General features: G+C 48.0%; 1 protein-coding gene across 1 annotated transcript; it reads right to left on the bottom strand.

Moving 5' to 3' along the window:
* Positions 1–1,576: 1,576 nt before the first annotated feature.
* On the bottom strand, positions 1,577–15,125 carry LOC118619038 (probable 2-ketogluconate reductase). The gene is made up of 6 exons (XM_036245694.1): positions 15,028–15,125; positions 11,874–12,258; positions 10,384–10,555; positions 8,138–8,316; positions 6,480–6,576; positions 1,577–1,737 (listed from the first exon to the last, which is right to left on the bottom strand). Exons 2-6 carry the CDS (start codon positions 12,253–12,255, stop codon positions 1,581–1,583), a joined length of 987 nt encoding a protein of 328 aa, XP_036101587.1. The 5' UTR covers positions 12,256–12,258; positions 15,028–15,125; the 3' UTR covers positions 1,577–1,580.
* Positions 15,126–17,355: the final 2,230 nt, after the last annotated feature.

The raw sequence follows: 17,355 nt of genomic DNA, 5'->3' as shown, positions 1-17,355 counted from the left end.
AGGTCCCTTCTCACGCCGAATGTGCTTCCTGTGCCACCTGAGCCCCAGGTTCGGAGGCGCTCCGGGAGGGAGGTACACTCCTCCGCAGCCCGTCGTCACCGTCACCCCGACGCGCTGGTCGCTCGCACACGGAGGTGCTTTGCTGCTGTCTTGTCCGCCACTAGCCAGTAAACCCCTGCCCGTGGCGACTTGTTTCCTACGGTCGCCCCAACGCTCAGAACAGGTGTGGCGCCTAGAAGGTGCTCAGTCTGTTGTAGGCGGTGGGACAGCACCAGGTGTTAGACCAGTGGGGTCAGACCAGACCTGGGTTCAGCAACCTTGAGTTGTGGCTCAAACTATAAGAGAACATTCATTTGGAAAATCACAGAGGTAGAAGTAATTTGTAGAAGAAATGGGCTTAGGCTACAAGTTATAGTGGTAAAGGAAGGGCCCTTAGAGCTTGGAAGTGCGGAAGGTGAAGGTGATGCCAGGGGAGAGGGAGGGGTAAGAAAGGAGGGGACTGCTCTGGGGAGAGTGAGCTGGGTCCTCCTAAGGGTGTTTTGTTTTTGTTTTAATCCTCACTCAAGGACATTTTTACATTTATCTTCAGACAGAGTGGGAGGGGTAGAGAGGGAGAGAAAGGGAGAGAGAGAGAGCAACATCGACGTGAGAGACCCATCAAGTGGTTGCCACCCACACTACCCCAACTGGGGCCGGGGACAAACTGCATGGAGGTATGTGCCCTTAGCGGAACCGAACCCGGAATTCTCTGGTCCCCGGGCGGATGCTCCAACCACTGAGCCAAACTGGCCAGGGCCTCCTAAGGGTTTTAAGGGTGGAGATTTCACAGGTGGTCCCAGGGGAAGATCTCAATAGAATATTCAGCAGCTTTCCAGGGTCCTTTCAGGGTCAGGATCTCCACTGATTGAGTGGTCAGCGCTGGGCAGGGCGTCATTCGTCAATGCAGCTGGTTCTGAAGTCATCCATAGGGTCGCTTGTCTGGTTTTACTGCTTCCTTTTCAGAAGCTGAAATGCAACTGAGGACTAGATGTTATCTCTAGGGGCAATGGTCAGGGGTCCAAACCCATGACAGCGATGTGCTAGGGGAGAAGAGGGAGGTCCCATGCTCCAGTCGTCCTTTGCTGGGCACCCGGGGCTTTCCACCCTGCTGACCTGTACGTGGCCCATCGTCCTGGCTCTGCTCATGCCCGTCTTCCTGCCTACTACAAATAGCCATTGCTTGAATAATTGGATTGAAAGAAACAAGTGAACAGTGAAGAGTATGGGGAAGGCTACCTAACCCAGGAAGTTATGGGAATTTAACAAAATGGAAAGCAGCAGCCCCCTGGCAAATCCACAGACCTATCCCAGGATTTTAATCCAAGTACAGTAACTGCTCAGTTTCATTGTGAATGATAACGTCCCTCACAGCGCTGCCTTGAGGATGAAGTGAGAATGGAAGTATTGTCACTATTAGATTTGCAGATAAAATGACAGTAACCCAATCTATGTATTGAACTCAAACATAAATACAACACACAAAATAGTTTTCCCATTTAATCTGCCATATTTCATACTTCTGATTTCTCAGCTCACGTAAATCATTTAAATAGCACTTCATTAGGAATGGGAAGGCCATTGAGAGAAGCCAGGATGCTTCCAACCAAATTTTCCATCATCTGTCGTCTGGCTTGATGAGTTGCACTTCCAATGTGAGGTGTCAGAGTGACATTCTTCAACTTCAACAAAGGATGATCTCTGAAATACAGGTTAATTGGGAAAAACCATTCAGAGCTATTTTGTCTCTCGAACTTCATAGTCTGGTTTCAAATCTCCATCCCGAGATGGTGAAGGCTACAGGGGATTTACAGCATACTCTAAATTCCACCTAGGTATGACCACTGCTCATCTAACCCTAGTGTGAGGGACCTTACACTTGTGGATGTAAAACACATATCCTAACTGCACACAGGCCATAGCATAGAACAGCACAACAGGCATGGTGGATGAAATACTGGCCCACAAGACAGAATACGGCATTAGGGGACATAGGTGCTGGTCGAGGATCATAGGACAAGCTGAATGTGCATTTGACAAGGAGTGGCATTCAGAGGTAAAAGATGTATTAACTGGAATTAGCAGATTAGAGGGACTTCTTTCTCTTCCAGGAAGAAGGCAAAGGATGGGGGTCAGCCTGGAAGGGTGAGGTTTTAGTGAAGAACATGTTGATAGATAACTCTCAAACCCAGCATTGGGAAAGGACTGTATGTAACCTGACCTACCAGGGCCTCCTTACTATTTTAATACAGACAGAGCCCAAAGTTGCCATGTGACTCTCCTAGCTATTGAGGCTCTAGGGGCACACCTTTAGGGTCTTATGGACCCCAGAACCTATGGAAGTTCTCTGAGGGCACTTGCCACACTGTGACTGCACCATTCCCAGGACTGGCCCCTTAAGGCACAGCCTGCAGTCTGGGAGGGATACAGACTCTTCTGAAACACATGTCCTCCCCATAGGCAGGCGGTGGCCCTGCTAGCTGACAGCACACCTTGGGAAACAGGGTGACCTGCTTTGTCCCAGCTGACTTGGAACCCAGAAATAACTGAATCATGACCAGTTGTAACACCTGCCCATAATAATATCCGGGGTAGAGGCCAGAGCCAATTTTGTTGAGAAAGCATAGCAAATACCTCTGTAATTATTGTTGAATTGTTGTGTTATGAAATTGAATTATACCATGACCATATTGTGAGACCATATTGTTGTGAGACAACAATACCAACACTAGCATTGTTGGTAGACTTTAACCACCTCCTATAAATGAGTTGTATGATAACACTGATATTGATGGTCAGTTGTATTGGGAGATTGAGTTAAAGCCTCCTCAGAATATGATACCAATGGAAAATGACTGGCCTGAGGAAAAACTAAATTTAGCTAAATAGCTAATTTATACACTAATAGTACTGCATAAGTTCATCATAAGGTACAAATGGTGGTAGATCAATGGGCAAACAAACTAGTACAAATATACAAAAATTCATGTAATGGCTTTATAGGATGGGTTAGTTGTTGCTTAAATCTATCTGCCCCACCCGGGCTCTTCCAAATGTTAGGTATAGTCATACTGATGTTATGACTGTATCTGTCATATAAAAGCTATAATAAATGTAGATACTCCAATAAACATAATCATTTTGCTGTAAGACAGCCTAGGTCAAGGATCAGAGAATGGTCCGTGCAGTAAAAGATTAACTCAGCAGGCAGGCTTGGAGTGCTCAAACCATGCACATTGCGAAGACAGAGGAAGAAAGAGGGAGAGTGAGGCTTCTGGGAGATGACCTCGGAGCCCTTGCGATGTACCACTGGAAGAGGGTTGTCTTGCCTGGCAGGTTCCATGCACTAAGAGGCCACCGGTTTGATTTCCCGTCAGGACACGTGTCTGGGTTGCAGGCTCAATCCCCAGTAGGGGGAGTGCAGGGGACAGCTGATTGATGTTTCTCTCTCATATCAATGTTTCTATCTCTCTAAAAAAATGAATAAAAATGTATTTTTTTTTAAATGGTGCCGTCTTATCCTTGGGACCTTGAGCACAGCCAGACAGTGTATGCTAACATGGAATCTGCGGTGGATGCCTGTTTCTGCTCCTGGACACTGGCCCACTCTGTCATTGTGACCTCTGGAAGGCTGGAGACTAGGTAGCGAATGTTAGACATGTGGGCACTCTGTGCCTACCTGACCCCTGGGTGCACTTCCCTGGTTAGAAACACATCACTGCTGGAGTAGTAACTACTATCCACACAGCTCCTCTGAGGACAGCTGGAACCTCTTGCCTCCTTCCTCCCGGACTCCACCGGATACACTTCTCACCTTTGCTGATTTCAGTCTGTATCCTTTCACTTAATGAACTGTAAGTGTGAGTATAAAAGCTCTTTTGAGTTCTGTGAGTCTTTCTACAAAATCATTAAGACTGAAGATAATATTGGGGACTCCTTACACTACTGGCAAATTACTTTAAAAAAAAATAATCGTGTAGTAAATCCTTGTGTAAGGCAATGAATACTTATGTAGTGTGACCAAATAATCTCAAATATCCTTTTTTTACAGTAAGCAACAACGAAATGTGTGGGGTTGGGGTATTGAAAGATGGACGTTTTTTAACCTTGTGTTAAGCACTCTCAACCATGTGTTAATGCATTCTCGGAATCCTGGGGGGGGGGGGGGTTGTGTGTGGAACCTGGCCCACCCAGGTGTGTTGGGCACTTCATTTGCATGTGAATAAGGGTGTGTTATCTTTTGGCTTCAAGGTCTCTTCATAAAAAGCAAGAGACAGCCCTGGCTGGTTTGGTTCAGCGGTTGGAGCATTGGCCTGCCGACCAGAGTCCTCGGTTCGTTCCCGCTAGGGGCATGTACCAAAAATAAATAAGTAAAATTGCAAATCTCCCCCTCACTCCAACCAGCATGTGGTTGTAGGTTCATTGCGGTGCACCGATCCTGGCAGGCCGAGAGATGGCAAAATACCTGCCGTGAAAACTCAAGCCTGTCTTATAAAGGTAATATAGAGATTTGAAATTAATGTAGATATATAAAAAGTTATTCATAAAATAGTTGCTAAATCTCCTGGCCACAAAAATAATTTCACATGGGAAGAGCACCACCTATTGGAATAAACTGAACTTTGGGACATTACCTAGTATTTGCCCTGTGATTTGTGCATCTAATGAAAAGCTCATTTCAGCAGACTAGACAATAGAGGTGATCACATGACTTCTAGGTTTCTGAGTAGGTAGATAACTATCTAAAACATTCATGCTTCTCATCTGGTTGGTATGGCTCAGTGGTTGAGCATTGACCCATGCACCAAGAGGTTGCCGGTTCGATTCCCAGTTGGGTCACATGCCCAGGTTGTGGACCTGATCCCCAGTGGGGGGCGTGCAGGAGGTGGCCAATCGATGTTCTGTCTCATCAATGTTTCTATCTCTCTCTCCCTCTCCCTTCCTCTCTAAAATCAATAAAGGAAAAAAAATTTTTTAATAAATAAAATGTTCATGCTTCTCAATTTATATTGAAACTTTTTTGTTCTAGATTAGTGGTGCTTAAACACTTGTTCTCAGCACCTCTTCACACTCTTAGAAATTGGAAACCCCAAAGAACATTTGTCTGTGTGGGGTCTGTCAGCATTTGCTGCATCAGGAATTAAAACTGGAGGACATGAATACAATAACGCAGGAGCACATGTTCCTTCAGCGGTCAGAGTGTCACCACACGTCATTACTCAGCACACTTGTGAGAAAATGTGAGTGGGAAGTAAGTGACATCTGACAGTATTATGAACATAGTTTTGACTTCACAGACCCCCTAACAGGGTGTCCAGACCATGCTTCTAGAACTTCAGTAATGTCATCCAGGAATTTGCTCACTGGATAGAAATCAAAGCTGGAGCCCTGCCCGGTTTGGCTCAGTGATTAGAGTGTCGGCCTGTGGACCAGAGAGTCCTGGGTTCGGTTCCCACTAGGGGCGCGTACCTTGGTTGCAGTTTGTCCCCGGCTCCATGGGGTTGTGTGGGTGGCAGCCAGTCGATGTATCTCTCTCACATCGATGTTTCTCTCTCTCTTCCTCCCTCTCTTCTTCCAGCTCTATCTGAAGATAAATGCAAAAAATAATAATAAAAAAATAAAAAAGAAATCAAAGCTGGAGGAGCCCCCGCGAGTTTAAAGAGTGGCAGCATCAGGCTTCAGAGTAAAGGACAGTCGTGGCCATGGCCCTAATGGCCTGGATCTCTGGGTCAAAACACAAAAGCAAATGAAATAAAATGGAATTCAATGTAAAATTCCACGCAAATGCTTAAAAACCAATTGGGGGATAACAATTTCAGTTGTATCTGACTAGAGAGTGAGTCAAGGGTGCAATGAGGCTTCTAGAACCGTGTGCAGCCAGCACAGACTTGGTGAGATTTTTCTTCAGCGGTCTGGCTGCAACATGAACATTGTGTCCAGTTCCCAAAAGCACATTTCCAAAGGATATTAAGAACAAAAGTGCTGCAAGACAATAATGATGACCGGGTGTCCAGAAACGCCATTGCTCAGGGCTACGATGGAAGGCTACAGAGATATTCAGCCTCAAAAAAAGACTAAGATAAAACATTAGTTGTCTTAAAACACATGGAGGCTTGTAAAAGAGAAGAAAACCCAAGTTATCCTTCAGTGCTCCGGAGGCAATCCAGGCTCGGGGTTCGGGAAGACTCTGGGCTCCACAGGAGGAAGATGACCTGGTGGGGTGTCCGTCCATGCGGCCAGCTGCCCGAGTACCCTGAGCCCCTGTCCATGGAGGTGTGGAAGCAGAGGCCAGACTGTCTGTGGAACTGGAGGCCCCAGAGGTCTGCAGGCCCCGTGGCCACGTTCTGTGACAGCACAGCTACAGAAGCCAGAGCCGCGATTGTCTGAGGACCTCCGGGCAGCCCCGGTTGGGAAAGGAATGTGGTGCTGTCTGGCTGCCTTACCTGGGCAGGGGCTCTGGATGCGACACGTCGAGTGCAGCTGCTCTGATGACCCCAGTCTGAAGAGCTTCCACCAGGGCATCCTGATCGATCAAGAGACCTGAGTCGACGAGACAAGTCCTCTGTGGTCACCACAGTGAGGCAGTGCACAGGAAAGGTGCTCTGGTCACATCAGCTACTATTCCAAACACATCCTGACCCTGCCCAAGGTCTGACAAAAAGAACCTGAACTTCATTCTGCTGATTCTCTGTTGGAGGTTGTGAGCCTCCCAGGGACCATGCAGTGTGCTAAGCCCAGACAGACCCATTTGCACCGGACCCTCCAGAACCTGCAGAGTCAATATTAATTTGACAAACAAGGAAGTTCAGCTTGGTTACCAACTTGCCCAAGATCACATGCGTAGACCCAGATTGGAGCCTGGGCCTGGCTCACTCCACCACACCACCTCCCCAAACAGTGCCCAGATACCAGTTTTACATGCACACTAGAAAACTAAACAGCCACAAACACAATCTATAACTGTCATTTCAAACACAACACAGCAGGCAGAGCTGAGAAGAAAATCCTTTCCTCCCGCCCAGCCGGTATGGCACAGTGGTTGAGCGTCGACCCTGCACCAAGAGGTTGCCGGTTTGATTCCCGGTCAGGGCACATGCCCAGGTTGTGGGCCAAATCCCCAGTGGGGGGCATGCAGGAGGCAGCCAGTTGATATTCTCTCATTGATGTTTCTCTCTCTCCCTCCCTTTCTCTAAAATCAATAAAGAAAAAAAAATTCCTTTCTTCCCAGCAGAGATCTGCATGGAGCCCACACACCAAGGGCACCTCCTTTCTGCCGACTGGCTGGGAGCAGCGGCCCCCCAGTCAGGGCCCAGAGCACCCCTGGCTTGCCCGTGTGGCTGTGGGAGAAGCCGAGTCTGAAGCCCCTTCCTTGAGCACTTGTCTTTCCAGACTCGTACTGTGTTCGCTGGCCTCTGACGTTCCTGAAAGCATGCACAGGGAAGCCCACCTGGAGGGTGTGAGTTTGCAGAGCAGTTCCAGCACGTCAGCATGGCCCTGTTCACCAAGGACACATGGATGGCGGTGGCAGCGCTGGGTCTGCATCCACAGCCACTGACCCTGCAAAGGCCAGCAGCCCGGATGTTTGGTGTCAGCACTGACCCTTGCGTGTGCTGTCACTGGCCGGCATCACGAACGCTCCGTGTCTCCTTCATAAATGCCGCACCAGCCCACCCCGATATTTGGTTATAGCACAGGGCCCCCACCCCCTGTGTACAAACACATACGGCACCACGTAAATGTCAAGTAACCAAACTAACACTGAGTTGTTTTGTAAAGTGAAGCCTCAGAAAATTCATCCCCAAGCATTTTGCTTAATTACACCTAGAAGATCAAACTGTGAGGCCCCTATCCCGTGTAGACGCCCAACCTGGATTTGAAAACACCCACATTGCAGTGTTCTCATTATGTTTGATACTAATTTGAGGATCAGAAAGATGTGAAGACAAATATCAGAAATATTTCTAAATAGAAGCTCACCGCCCCACGAGTCTAAGTGAATGTTTCAGCCACTCGGGGAAAAGGTCGACTAGAAATGCCCGGAGTCTAGCCGGGGGCTTTCTGCCTGCGTGGTTTCCTGGCCACACAGACAGGGGGCCGGTACCTCTGCCAATGTTGACAAGGATGGCGGTGGGTTTCATCAGCCTCAGCTCCCTCCTTCCGATCAGCCTCTGGGTCTGGGGCGTCAGGCTCAGGGCCAACATCACAAAGTCTGATTGCTGAAGCAACTCATCCAGCTTGTCACAGTAAGTGGCCCCAACAGCTTCCTCCTCCTCCAATTTCCTATGAGGAGAGCAAGGAAGAAAAATCACATTCTCAGAAATTCATCCACTTGTCCCAGGAGGACTTTCTGAGGGGAGCAGGGACTCAGCCTGTCCCCAGCATGGGCCCAGGACTCAGCCTTGGAGATCCTCTGGGCATCTGGGTTTGGGCTGAGCCCTGTGTCTGCAGGATCTCACACCAGACCCACAGCCCCGAGACCAGGGCCTACCTCTCACTTCTCTGAGCCCGGAGTCTGGCATAAGCCTGATCGTGAACCACTGACTGTGGGCAAACATAACACAGTTCCCAGAAAAGAAAGCAAAACAGGAGAGGGCCTGGGAGTGCTGTTTTTTGATCCTTACTCGAGGATAGTTATCCATTGAATTTTAGATAGAGTGAAAGGGAGGGAGGGAGAGAGAGAAACATTCATGCGAGAGAGACACATTGACTGGTTGCCTCCCACATGACCCTGACCAGGGCTGGGGATCGAACCTGCAACCCAGGTACGTGCCTTTGGCCGGAAATTGAACCCACAACCCTTCCGTCGGAGGGCTGACACTCTAACCACTGAGCAAAACCAGCCAGGACAAGGAGTGCTGTCTGTTAAACAGAATTGAGATCCATGAGCTGGATGGAAGCAGGGCTGCATTTTGGCTCTGGCCAAATCTGAACTCCTGCTTGGCCATCCTAGACGTATGATTGCTCAAAGAAATTCCAAGCTCCAGGAGGTCCTAGTGTCCCAGGTAGCCACCCCTGCCATAAAAACAGGGAATACAAAGGTATAGGTACTTGTCCTAACCTGTCTTGGCTAGGGATGCCTGGAGGGAAGATGGATGGCCAGCACACTCAGCTCCCTGCTCAACACCCTGCCCACTTCACTCACCTTGTCCTGGAGAGTCCTGGCCTCTGCCTTTGCCCTCTCATCACACTGAAAGTTGTCTCCACTGTCCACTGCACACACAGTGATTGAGAAAGGGAATGGGCTTGTCCTGGCTGGTGTGGCTTAGTTGGCGGGGCATCGTCCCATGCACTGAGAAGTTGCTGGTTTAATTTCATCAGGACACATACCTGGGTTGCAGGCTCGATCCTCAGTAGGGGGCATGCAGGAGTCAGGCCATCAATGTTTCTCTCTCTCACTCCCTCTCCCTTCCTCTCAATCTAAATAAATATATTTTTTAATCCTCACCTGAGGATATTTTTTTCTATTTATCTTCAAAGAGAGTGGGAAAGGGAGAGAGGGAGAAAAAGGGAGAGAGAAACATTGATATGAGAAGAACACATCAACTGGTTGCCACCTGCACGACCCTGACCAGGGCCAGGGATGAACTGCAACCGAGGTACATGCCCTTGGCCGGAATTGAACCTGTGACTCATTGGTCCATGTGTCGATGCTCTGCTGCTGAGCCAAACCAGCCAGGGCATTTGTTTTAAAAATAAATAAATAACATTAACTCCTTAAAATGGAAAAGAAAAAGGGGGTGGGATCTGACATCGAATCTCCCAGCTCGCTGTGCTGCACAGCCGTCTCATCAGCGAGAGTTCCATTCCGTGTGGTCTGGACGCCACTACAAGGTGGCGAACAGTGGCCATGCTCTGGCTGAGCTGCAGAGGGAACTGGGTGTTCCCGAGCAGGCCATCGCCCCTAAGGGCACGTGTAGACAAGGGAGAGACAACAAGCAGGTGGGAGGGTTGTTTGGAGACGGAATCAACAGGACTGAGTGTTGGGCTGAATCTCACAAGGGAGGAAATGGCTTTCAGACTGCACGAGTGTGTGAGCCTGCAGCTCAGCACTGAAGGAGCCAGTCAGACTGCTCAGCGGGTGTGCACTGCCTCTCCCACAATCAAAAATCACTTGAGAAACAAACAAACAAAAGAACAATTATAGGTGAAATTTTTTAACAAGTCACAGTCACATTTCTAGGTAATTGTAAAAATGCCACGATTCCTTTCTAGACCATCAATCCCACTTTCTGGAAGAAGGAGCAGAGCATCTTATGAAAAATGGAAAGATTGTACATCAGAGCCACATTCAAGGCAGTGATGGCGTAGGTTCTGCTCAGTTCTCTTCAAGTCCACTCAGAATCTCACCTGCGCTTCCTGTTGTGGTACAGAATCTTCATTTCAAATGCCCTGGCCCGCTGAGCGACCTTGTAGCCGATGCTGCCCATGCCAACGATCCCCAGGGTGGACCCCGTCACTTCCTCGCCCATCCAGTTTGCGGAAAAGCTCTCTGTATCTGGGGAGACGGCCAGCTGGTGACCTAACATACAGGAGAAGTCAGTGGGGAGTGGAGATGGCACCACACAGAAACCCATAAGCCTTCCTGGGACCTTTGCCAAGGTCACAAGGGTACAAGATGCTGGTGGCAGACCATGGCTGTCATGCATGTCTATGTGACAGCAAACACATGTTTCTGCAAGGGGAACAGACGGCAGTGTCCTCCCCCAAAGCCAGCACTTCCTGGTAGAATGCTTTAAAGAGCAACTCCTTTCACATTAAGGAAGGATTTCTGGTTAAAATTGGTTTTGGGGTATGTCTGAGTATGTGACTGTCTGTGTATGACTATGTGTATGTGTGTAACTGAGTACATTGTGCATGTGGGGTTGTGTGTTACCTGTGTAACTGTGTACCCATGTGACTGTATGTGTGCATGACTAGGTACATGTGTGGCTATACATGCATGCCACTGTGTATGTGTATATGGCTGTATACATGTGTGGCTGTGTGTATGTGTGTGGCTATATGTGTGACTATGTGTATGTGTGTGACTGTGTGTGTGTGACCGTGAGCTCGTGTGGGTGACTGCATGTGAGTGTATGTGAACCAGCAGTCAGAAACAGAAAGACTATGTCTTGCTTCTCTCTCCAGCCCCTTCACACCAAAGCTCTATCAGGGGGCTGGGCTGCTGCACTGCCTTTCCCGGGGATGCTCCCAGGTATGTCCAGTGTGTGGACAGGTGGGTTCTGCCTACTCAGATATATGCCTTCCCCCTGGGGGGCATGCTGATGAGTCAGGGAATGACCCCCAGGGCACTTCCACAGTGGTGCTGAAATGACCACACGCACGCACTTCCCACCTGTTACATGAGAGAGTGGCACTTGGTGAGGAGGAAAAGAGTTGCTGTCAGACAGACTGCTGAGCGACTGGGACTGGGACTGGGCCAGGGCACTAAGTGGGCTGCAAAGGACCAGGAGGGGCTCCAATTCCCAAGTGCCACCACGTCCTGGATGTGGTGTAAACAAATCAGGGCCAGAAAAGGAGGTGAAGAGTAAAGGTAAAATTACGTTTGTCATGTGTTAACAAGTGTCTGTGCCTGGCCAGTGTGGCTCAGTGGATGGAGCATCATCCCATGGACTGAGAGGTCCCAGTTTGATTCCCAGTAGGGCACAAGCCTGGGTTGTGGGCTGGATCCCCAGTAGCGGATGTGTAGGAGGCAGCCGATCGATGTATCTCTCCCACATCAATGTTTCTATTTCTCTCTCCCTTCCTCTCTCTCTAAAACAAATCGATAAAAACATTGAAAATAGAAAGTATCTGCCATCTGATCTCGGGAAACCAGCCTCTCCAACATGCTTTACCTTCCACTACTCTCCGGGCTGCTGCCAGCAGTAAGGCCATCCCCAGGTCCGCCGTGGGGCTGGAGACGGCCTGCGGTGTGTTGGCCACTTTCACACCAAAGCTGTCGATGAGCTTCAGGTCCAGGTGGTCTAGGCCAGCTCCTGAGCTGGCAACAATCTTCAAGGCGGGCAGGCTCTGCAGAAGCTCCTGATTAATAGCTGGCTCTCTGTTCCAGATACATACAGCCTGGATCTTTGGACCCAATTGCGTTTTATTTTCCAGAAGTTCATGCATGGTAATGAGATTGAAGTGCTTCTGCAGCTCTCCAACGTGATCTTTGCATATACCAGAGGGCCCTTCGAATCCAGACACCAAAACTCCTGGTAGGTCCTGATCTCCCATGGCCTGCAGAAAGGCAACCTTGATTTCTGCTGTCTAAATAGAGTCTATAAGAGAACAACCTGTGTGCTCTGCTGCTACTCTTCAGACTTTCTAAATTGCAACAAGGCTGGGGATTCATTCTGAAAGTCAACAGACCCTGAGCTCTGAAGGCATCAGTGCCTCCACGGCACCCTCTGGAGCTGTCTCCAATGACACCTTGGGGTAATCACACATCAGTGTGACCCCAACCCTGGAGAAGGTGGCATAACGATGTGATGGGAGGTCACGGCCTGCCCGCACTCTCCCTCAACTGGGAGGCAGCCTGTGCAGAGGCTGTGAGTGAGATTGGAAGTAGATCTAAGAGGTCTGCCAAGAACCAAGTGCGCCTTGAGATGGCTGCAGCCCTGGTCAATACCTTGTTTAAAGTTTCAAGAGAGATCCTCCACCAGAACCAATTGGTCAGCCATTCCTGGATTCCTGACTTGTACACCTGGGAGATACCAGATGCTTGTTGTTTCTGGCCATTAAAATGTAGGATAATTTGTTATATATGCAGCAATAACTAATAAAATTGACTGTTGACAAAAATGTGGTTCTATGGAAAGTAACCTCGCAGGGTGACCAGGTCATGAATTCCTGACTGGGCAGATCACTGAGGCAGTCAAGCCGCAGGCATACACCTGTTTTAGCAAAAGATTTATCTCTGCCTCACACAAATCCTGACCATTGTTTTTGTGTGTTTAGGTTAACATACCTTTGAAATGCCAGGCTAATCTTATTTTTGAGACCCCTGAAGTTTGACCACTCTCAAGAGAGGCATGGTCTTGTCAACTCCCTGTAACCCAACCCCTACCTGCTCTCCCCACCTTCATTTAATCTTCCTTACATTCCCTCATTGGTTCCAAATGCAAAAAGAAACTGAAAACTATCTTTCTAGGGAACATTTAAGATCTTGCCTCCCGGCAATTGTCAGTTTTGGCTCAAATAAACTCTTACAAAAATTGTCTAGCCCTGGCCGGTTTGGCTCAGCGGTTAGAGTGTCGGTCTGCGGTCCCGAGAGACCGGGGTTCGGTTCCCGCTAAGGGCATGTACCTCGGTTGCAGTTTGTCCCTGGCCCTGGTTGGCTTGTCATGCAGGTGGCAGCCACTCAATGTGTCCCTTTCACATCATCGATGTTTCTCTCTCTCTTCCTCTCTTTCCCTCCCACTCTATCTGAACAACAAAAAAAGGAAAAATGTCCTCGGGTGAGGATAAAAAAAGAAATTGATCATAGATGTAGATCAAGAGGAAAATAAAAATTATTTAAAAAAAATTTTTTTTTCTATAGGTCTGGAAGTTCTCACGTCCGACATGATCTTTTTTTTTTTTTTTTACTGTGAAAATAAAAGATACTTTTTATCTGTCAAATTAATTAAACAAAATTTTACATTCCCCATTACTGATTAAAAATAAGATACTTCTGCCCTGGCTAGTTTGGCTCAGCGGTTAGAGCGTCAGCCCATGGACCAGAGAGTCCCGGGTTTGGTTCCACTAAGGGCACGTACCTTGGTTGCAGTTTGTCCCTGGCCCCGGTTGGAGTTGTGTGGGTGGCAGCTGGTCGATGTGTATCTCTCATATTGATGTTTCTCTCTCTCTCTTCCTCTCTTTCTCCCTCCCGTTCTATCTGAAGGTAAATGCAAAAAAAAAAAAAAAGATATTTCTAACATTTTATAGCTTTCCACCAAAAGGAAAACCTGTTGTAAAAAACTGGTCAATGAATGCATCTTTGGGTCATGTCATGACATAGCTAAAAATGTTTAACATTTGTTCAAAGCTGACAGTGCAATTGGTTAAAAAACATTTCTTTTTTGGACTTCAAGATAAGATTTTAGTTTACTTTTGCAGAGAGGAAGCTTGATTCCTGATTGCTTTGATTTTGACTTTTCATCAGCATTGGTTAAAGAGCAGCGCCCTCCATCACACCATTGCTGTTAGTGGTTTTATGTGAAAAAGATCCAAGATTCTCCGAGTGACTCATGGCTGGTCCAAATAATAAGAAGGGGTGAGATTCCCATCTGGGAAAGATGGAAGTAACAGTGATGGGAGTACTGGGCAGATGCAGGGCTCACACCTTTCTTGGCCTCTCTCTCACACCAGACTTTGACCATCTCCAATTATGGGCCAGAGTCCAGCAAAGGTGCATGTGATATTTGATTTGATGGACAATTATCTGATCAGTACATGACTAGAAAAGGAGACTTAAAATATTAAGATATGCCAAAGGGTTTACAGATTCCTTGATGATCGTTTGGTAGTTCTGGATTAGTGAAAACTGCACTGTTCGCACCTTTTATGTAAGGTTTCCCGAGTCACAGCTATCAACAAATCCGACATAACTTCAAACCAATACTATCACAATGTGTCTCAGCAAAAACAGGTGCTAAGCTCCTAAAACACTGGACTCATGTAAGGGAGAAAACTATGAACTACAATCTGATGTGTGTACACGAATTTAACCCATTTAAAGGTTAACGTGCCATTGCCTACAGCTTAGAAAAATAGCAAATACCTATCCAAATTGACCTTTAAATTCCCGCAGGGTCCCCGGAGCCACCTTCATCCTCTCTCAAACAAGGCAACGTTGCATTTCCCCAGTTAAATCCTTTAGGGTCCTGCTGTGCAGGTCAGGATGGGTCTTAGGGTTCAAAGGCGGCCCACCTGTCCCAGGGGCGGTCTGTGGTCACAGTCACACCCATGCTGCAGAGCTACGTCCAGTCTTCTGCCCTCGCCACGACATACTAGGGGCACACTTACCTTTTCAGAGGACCTTAGATTTCAAGGGCGCTCTGGTGGAACCCAGCCTCCTAGACAGGTAGGTTCCTCACAGTAAAAGTTCAAAGGACACACCTGCCTATCACACCCCACCTAACCCGCTCCTCTTCGCCTCGCCCCGCCCCGGCCCCGCCTCGCCTGGACCAGCAGACCCCGCCCTCCGCCCGGGCCCCGCCCCTAACCGCGGCTCGCCACCAGGTGAGGCCCCGCCCCTTCACCGCTTCTCAGATGGGCTACGCCCCCATCTACCTTCCCGCGGGTGAGCCCCGGAAGTTGTGGCGGAGCGCACCGGAAGTGCACTTGCGTGCGGACGTACGGAGGCTCAGAAGGGCGTGAGGCCGTTGATGGCTGGGGCCGCCTCGGGAGGGAACCTCCTCCCAGACCGTTGGGGAAGCTCCTGGACCAGGACGGGACCTGTGTGGTGGGAGCGTTGCGGGCATGGCCTCACCCTGGCGGGACTGCACCCTCCGGGCTAGGAGTATGAGGCTTTAAAGAGCAGGTTTAAAATTGTGCGTGGATTTACTATGACTTAAGTACAGGTGTATGACACGTGAAGTTGTTTTGATGCACTTGATTACGACAAAGACTAAAATGTAGCTTTGATATGAGGATAAAGTAAGTCATGCTACATTTGTTGTCCTTGATAAGCAGCAGCTGGGGGGCTCATTGATAAGAATGGTGAAACCACTATGGCAAGGGGACATGTAGGCTACAAGTACTAAGAGTTTGTGAGGACTGTTTGAGAGTTTCGGGCTGGAGGAGGTGACTTCCCACCTGAAAATCTCTCAGAAGACCCGTGGGGAGTTCTTCCCTCTAAACAGTGACAAACCACGGCCCCCACCTGCCAACACTGCAAAGTTGCACAATGCAAGCTCAGTATACAAAAATCAGTTGTATTTCTATACTCTAGTCACAAGTAATCTGACAATATTAAAAATAATCCATTTAAATAGCATCTAAAAGAATAAAATATTGATCATTTAAGTGCAATGTGGACAATGGAAACGAAGTCGTAGAAATTAAAGAAGATCTAAATAAATGGAAAGAATCCCGAATGCATGTATTGGAAAGCTTAATCTTGTTAAGATGACAATACTCCCTAAATTGGTGTACAGATTCAACACAATCCCAGATGCCTTTTTGCCAAAATTGACAGACTGACCCTAACATCCATATGGAATGCAAGGGACTCAGAAGAGCCAAACTAATCTTGAAAAGGAGCAGAATGGGAGGACTCACTTCCTGATTTCAAGACCTATACAAAGTTTCATGAATCAAGACAGCAAGACTGACATAAGGCTACATATAAAGATCACTAGAGTAGAATTGATACTACAGAAATAAATCCTGCCTTTAAAATCAATTAAAGCCCTGGCTGATGGCTCATTTGGTTCGTGTCATCCCAATACGCCAAGGTTATGGGTTCGATCCCTGGTCAGGGCACATACAAGAATCAACCAATGAAGAATCAACCAGTAAATGCATAAATGAGTGGAACAACAAATTTATATCCCACCTCCCTCCCTTCCACTCTTTCTAAAAATCAATGGAAAAAATATTCTCAGGTGAGGATTTAAAAAAGTCAATTAATTTTCAACAAGGGTGCAAAAAAAAAAAAAAGCCCCCCCCTCACAAAAAAACAAACAAGAGTGCCAATGCAATTTGATGGGGAAGGAATACTCTTTCCAGTAAATGATGTGGGACTACATATCCACATGCGAAAGAATGGTGTTGGACACCTAACAACATACACAACAATCAACTCAAAATTATCACACACCTACATGTAAGAAAAGTATAAGTCTGGTAGGAGTAAATATTCACGACCTTTGTTTCATAGATACGACCCCAAAAGCACAAGCAACAAAAGAAAAATATAAATTGGGCTTAACATGTAATACTTTTCTGCTGCAAATGATACCAATAAAAAGTGAAACGTCAACCCACGGAATGGGAGGAAATATGTTCACATATGTCTGGTGAGTTTTATGCATTGGGTTTTCTTTTAAAAAACTGCTTTGGACAAGCAAAGCAAACTGTGTTTATGTCTGGAAAGCATGACTAGTGATAAATCTGGGGCCTGTGTGTGGAAGGAGCAGCACAAGCTCCTCCCGGGTCACGGTGGCCCCGCAGCGAAGCTGGGTCAGGTCGGATACAGCCCGGCCGCTCGGGACCGCTGAGCGTCCCGGTGCACCAACCTCTAGGCGACCCCCGGAGACCACCCATCAAGACCTCGTAGCCCCGGCGCGGGCGCGCGCGCGCGCGCGCACGGCGGACGCACGCACGGCGGGCACACGCACGCACACGTCA

This window comes from Molossus molossus, unplaced genomic scaffold (assembly GCF_014108415.1).
Source record: "Molossus molossus isolate mMolMol1 unplaced genomic scaffold, mMolMol1.p scaffold_m16_p_6, whole genome shotgun sequence".
NCBI classification, from domain to species: Eukaryota; Metazoa; Chordata; class Mammalia; order Chiroptera; family Molossidae; genus Molossus; species Molossus molossus.
This window is presented reverse-complemented; position numbering and strand designations above follow the sequence as displayed.

Bases quoted from the DNA above. Each gene is read 5' to 3' on its own strand.
- LOC118619038 (XM_036245694.1), bottom strand. From the start codon at position 12,255: ATGGGAGATCAGGACCTACCAGGAGTTTTGGTGTCTGGATTCGAAGGG. The intron at 10,556-11,873 runs GTAAAGCATGTT...CCTGTATGTTAG, and splicing joins AGCCCGGAGAGTAGTGGAAG to GTCACCAGCTGGCCGTCTCC. The intron at 8,317-10,383 runs GTGAGATTCTGA...CTCTCCTCATAG, and splicing joins TACCACAACAGGAAGCGCAG to GAAATTGGAGGAGGAGGAAG.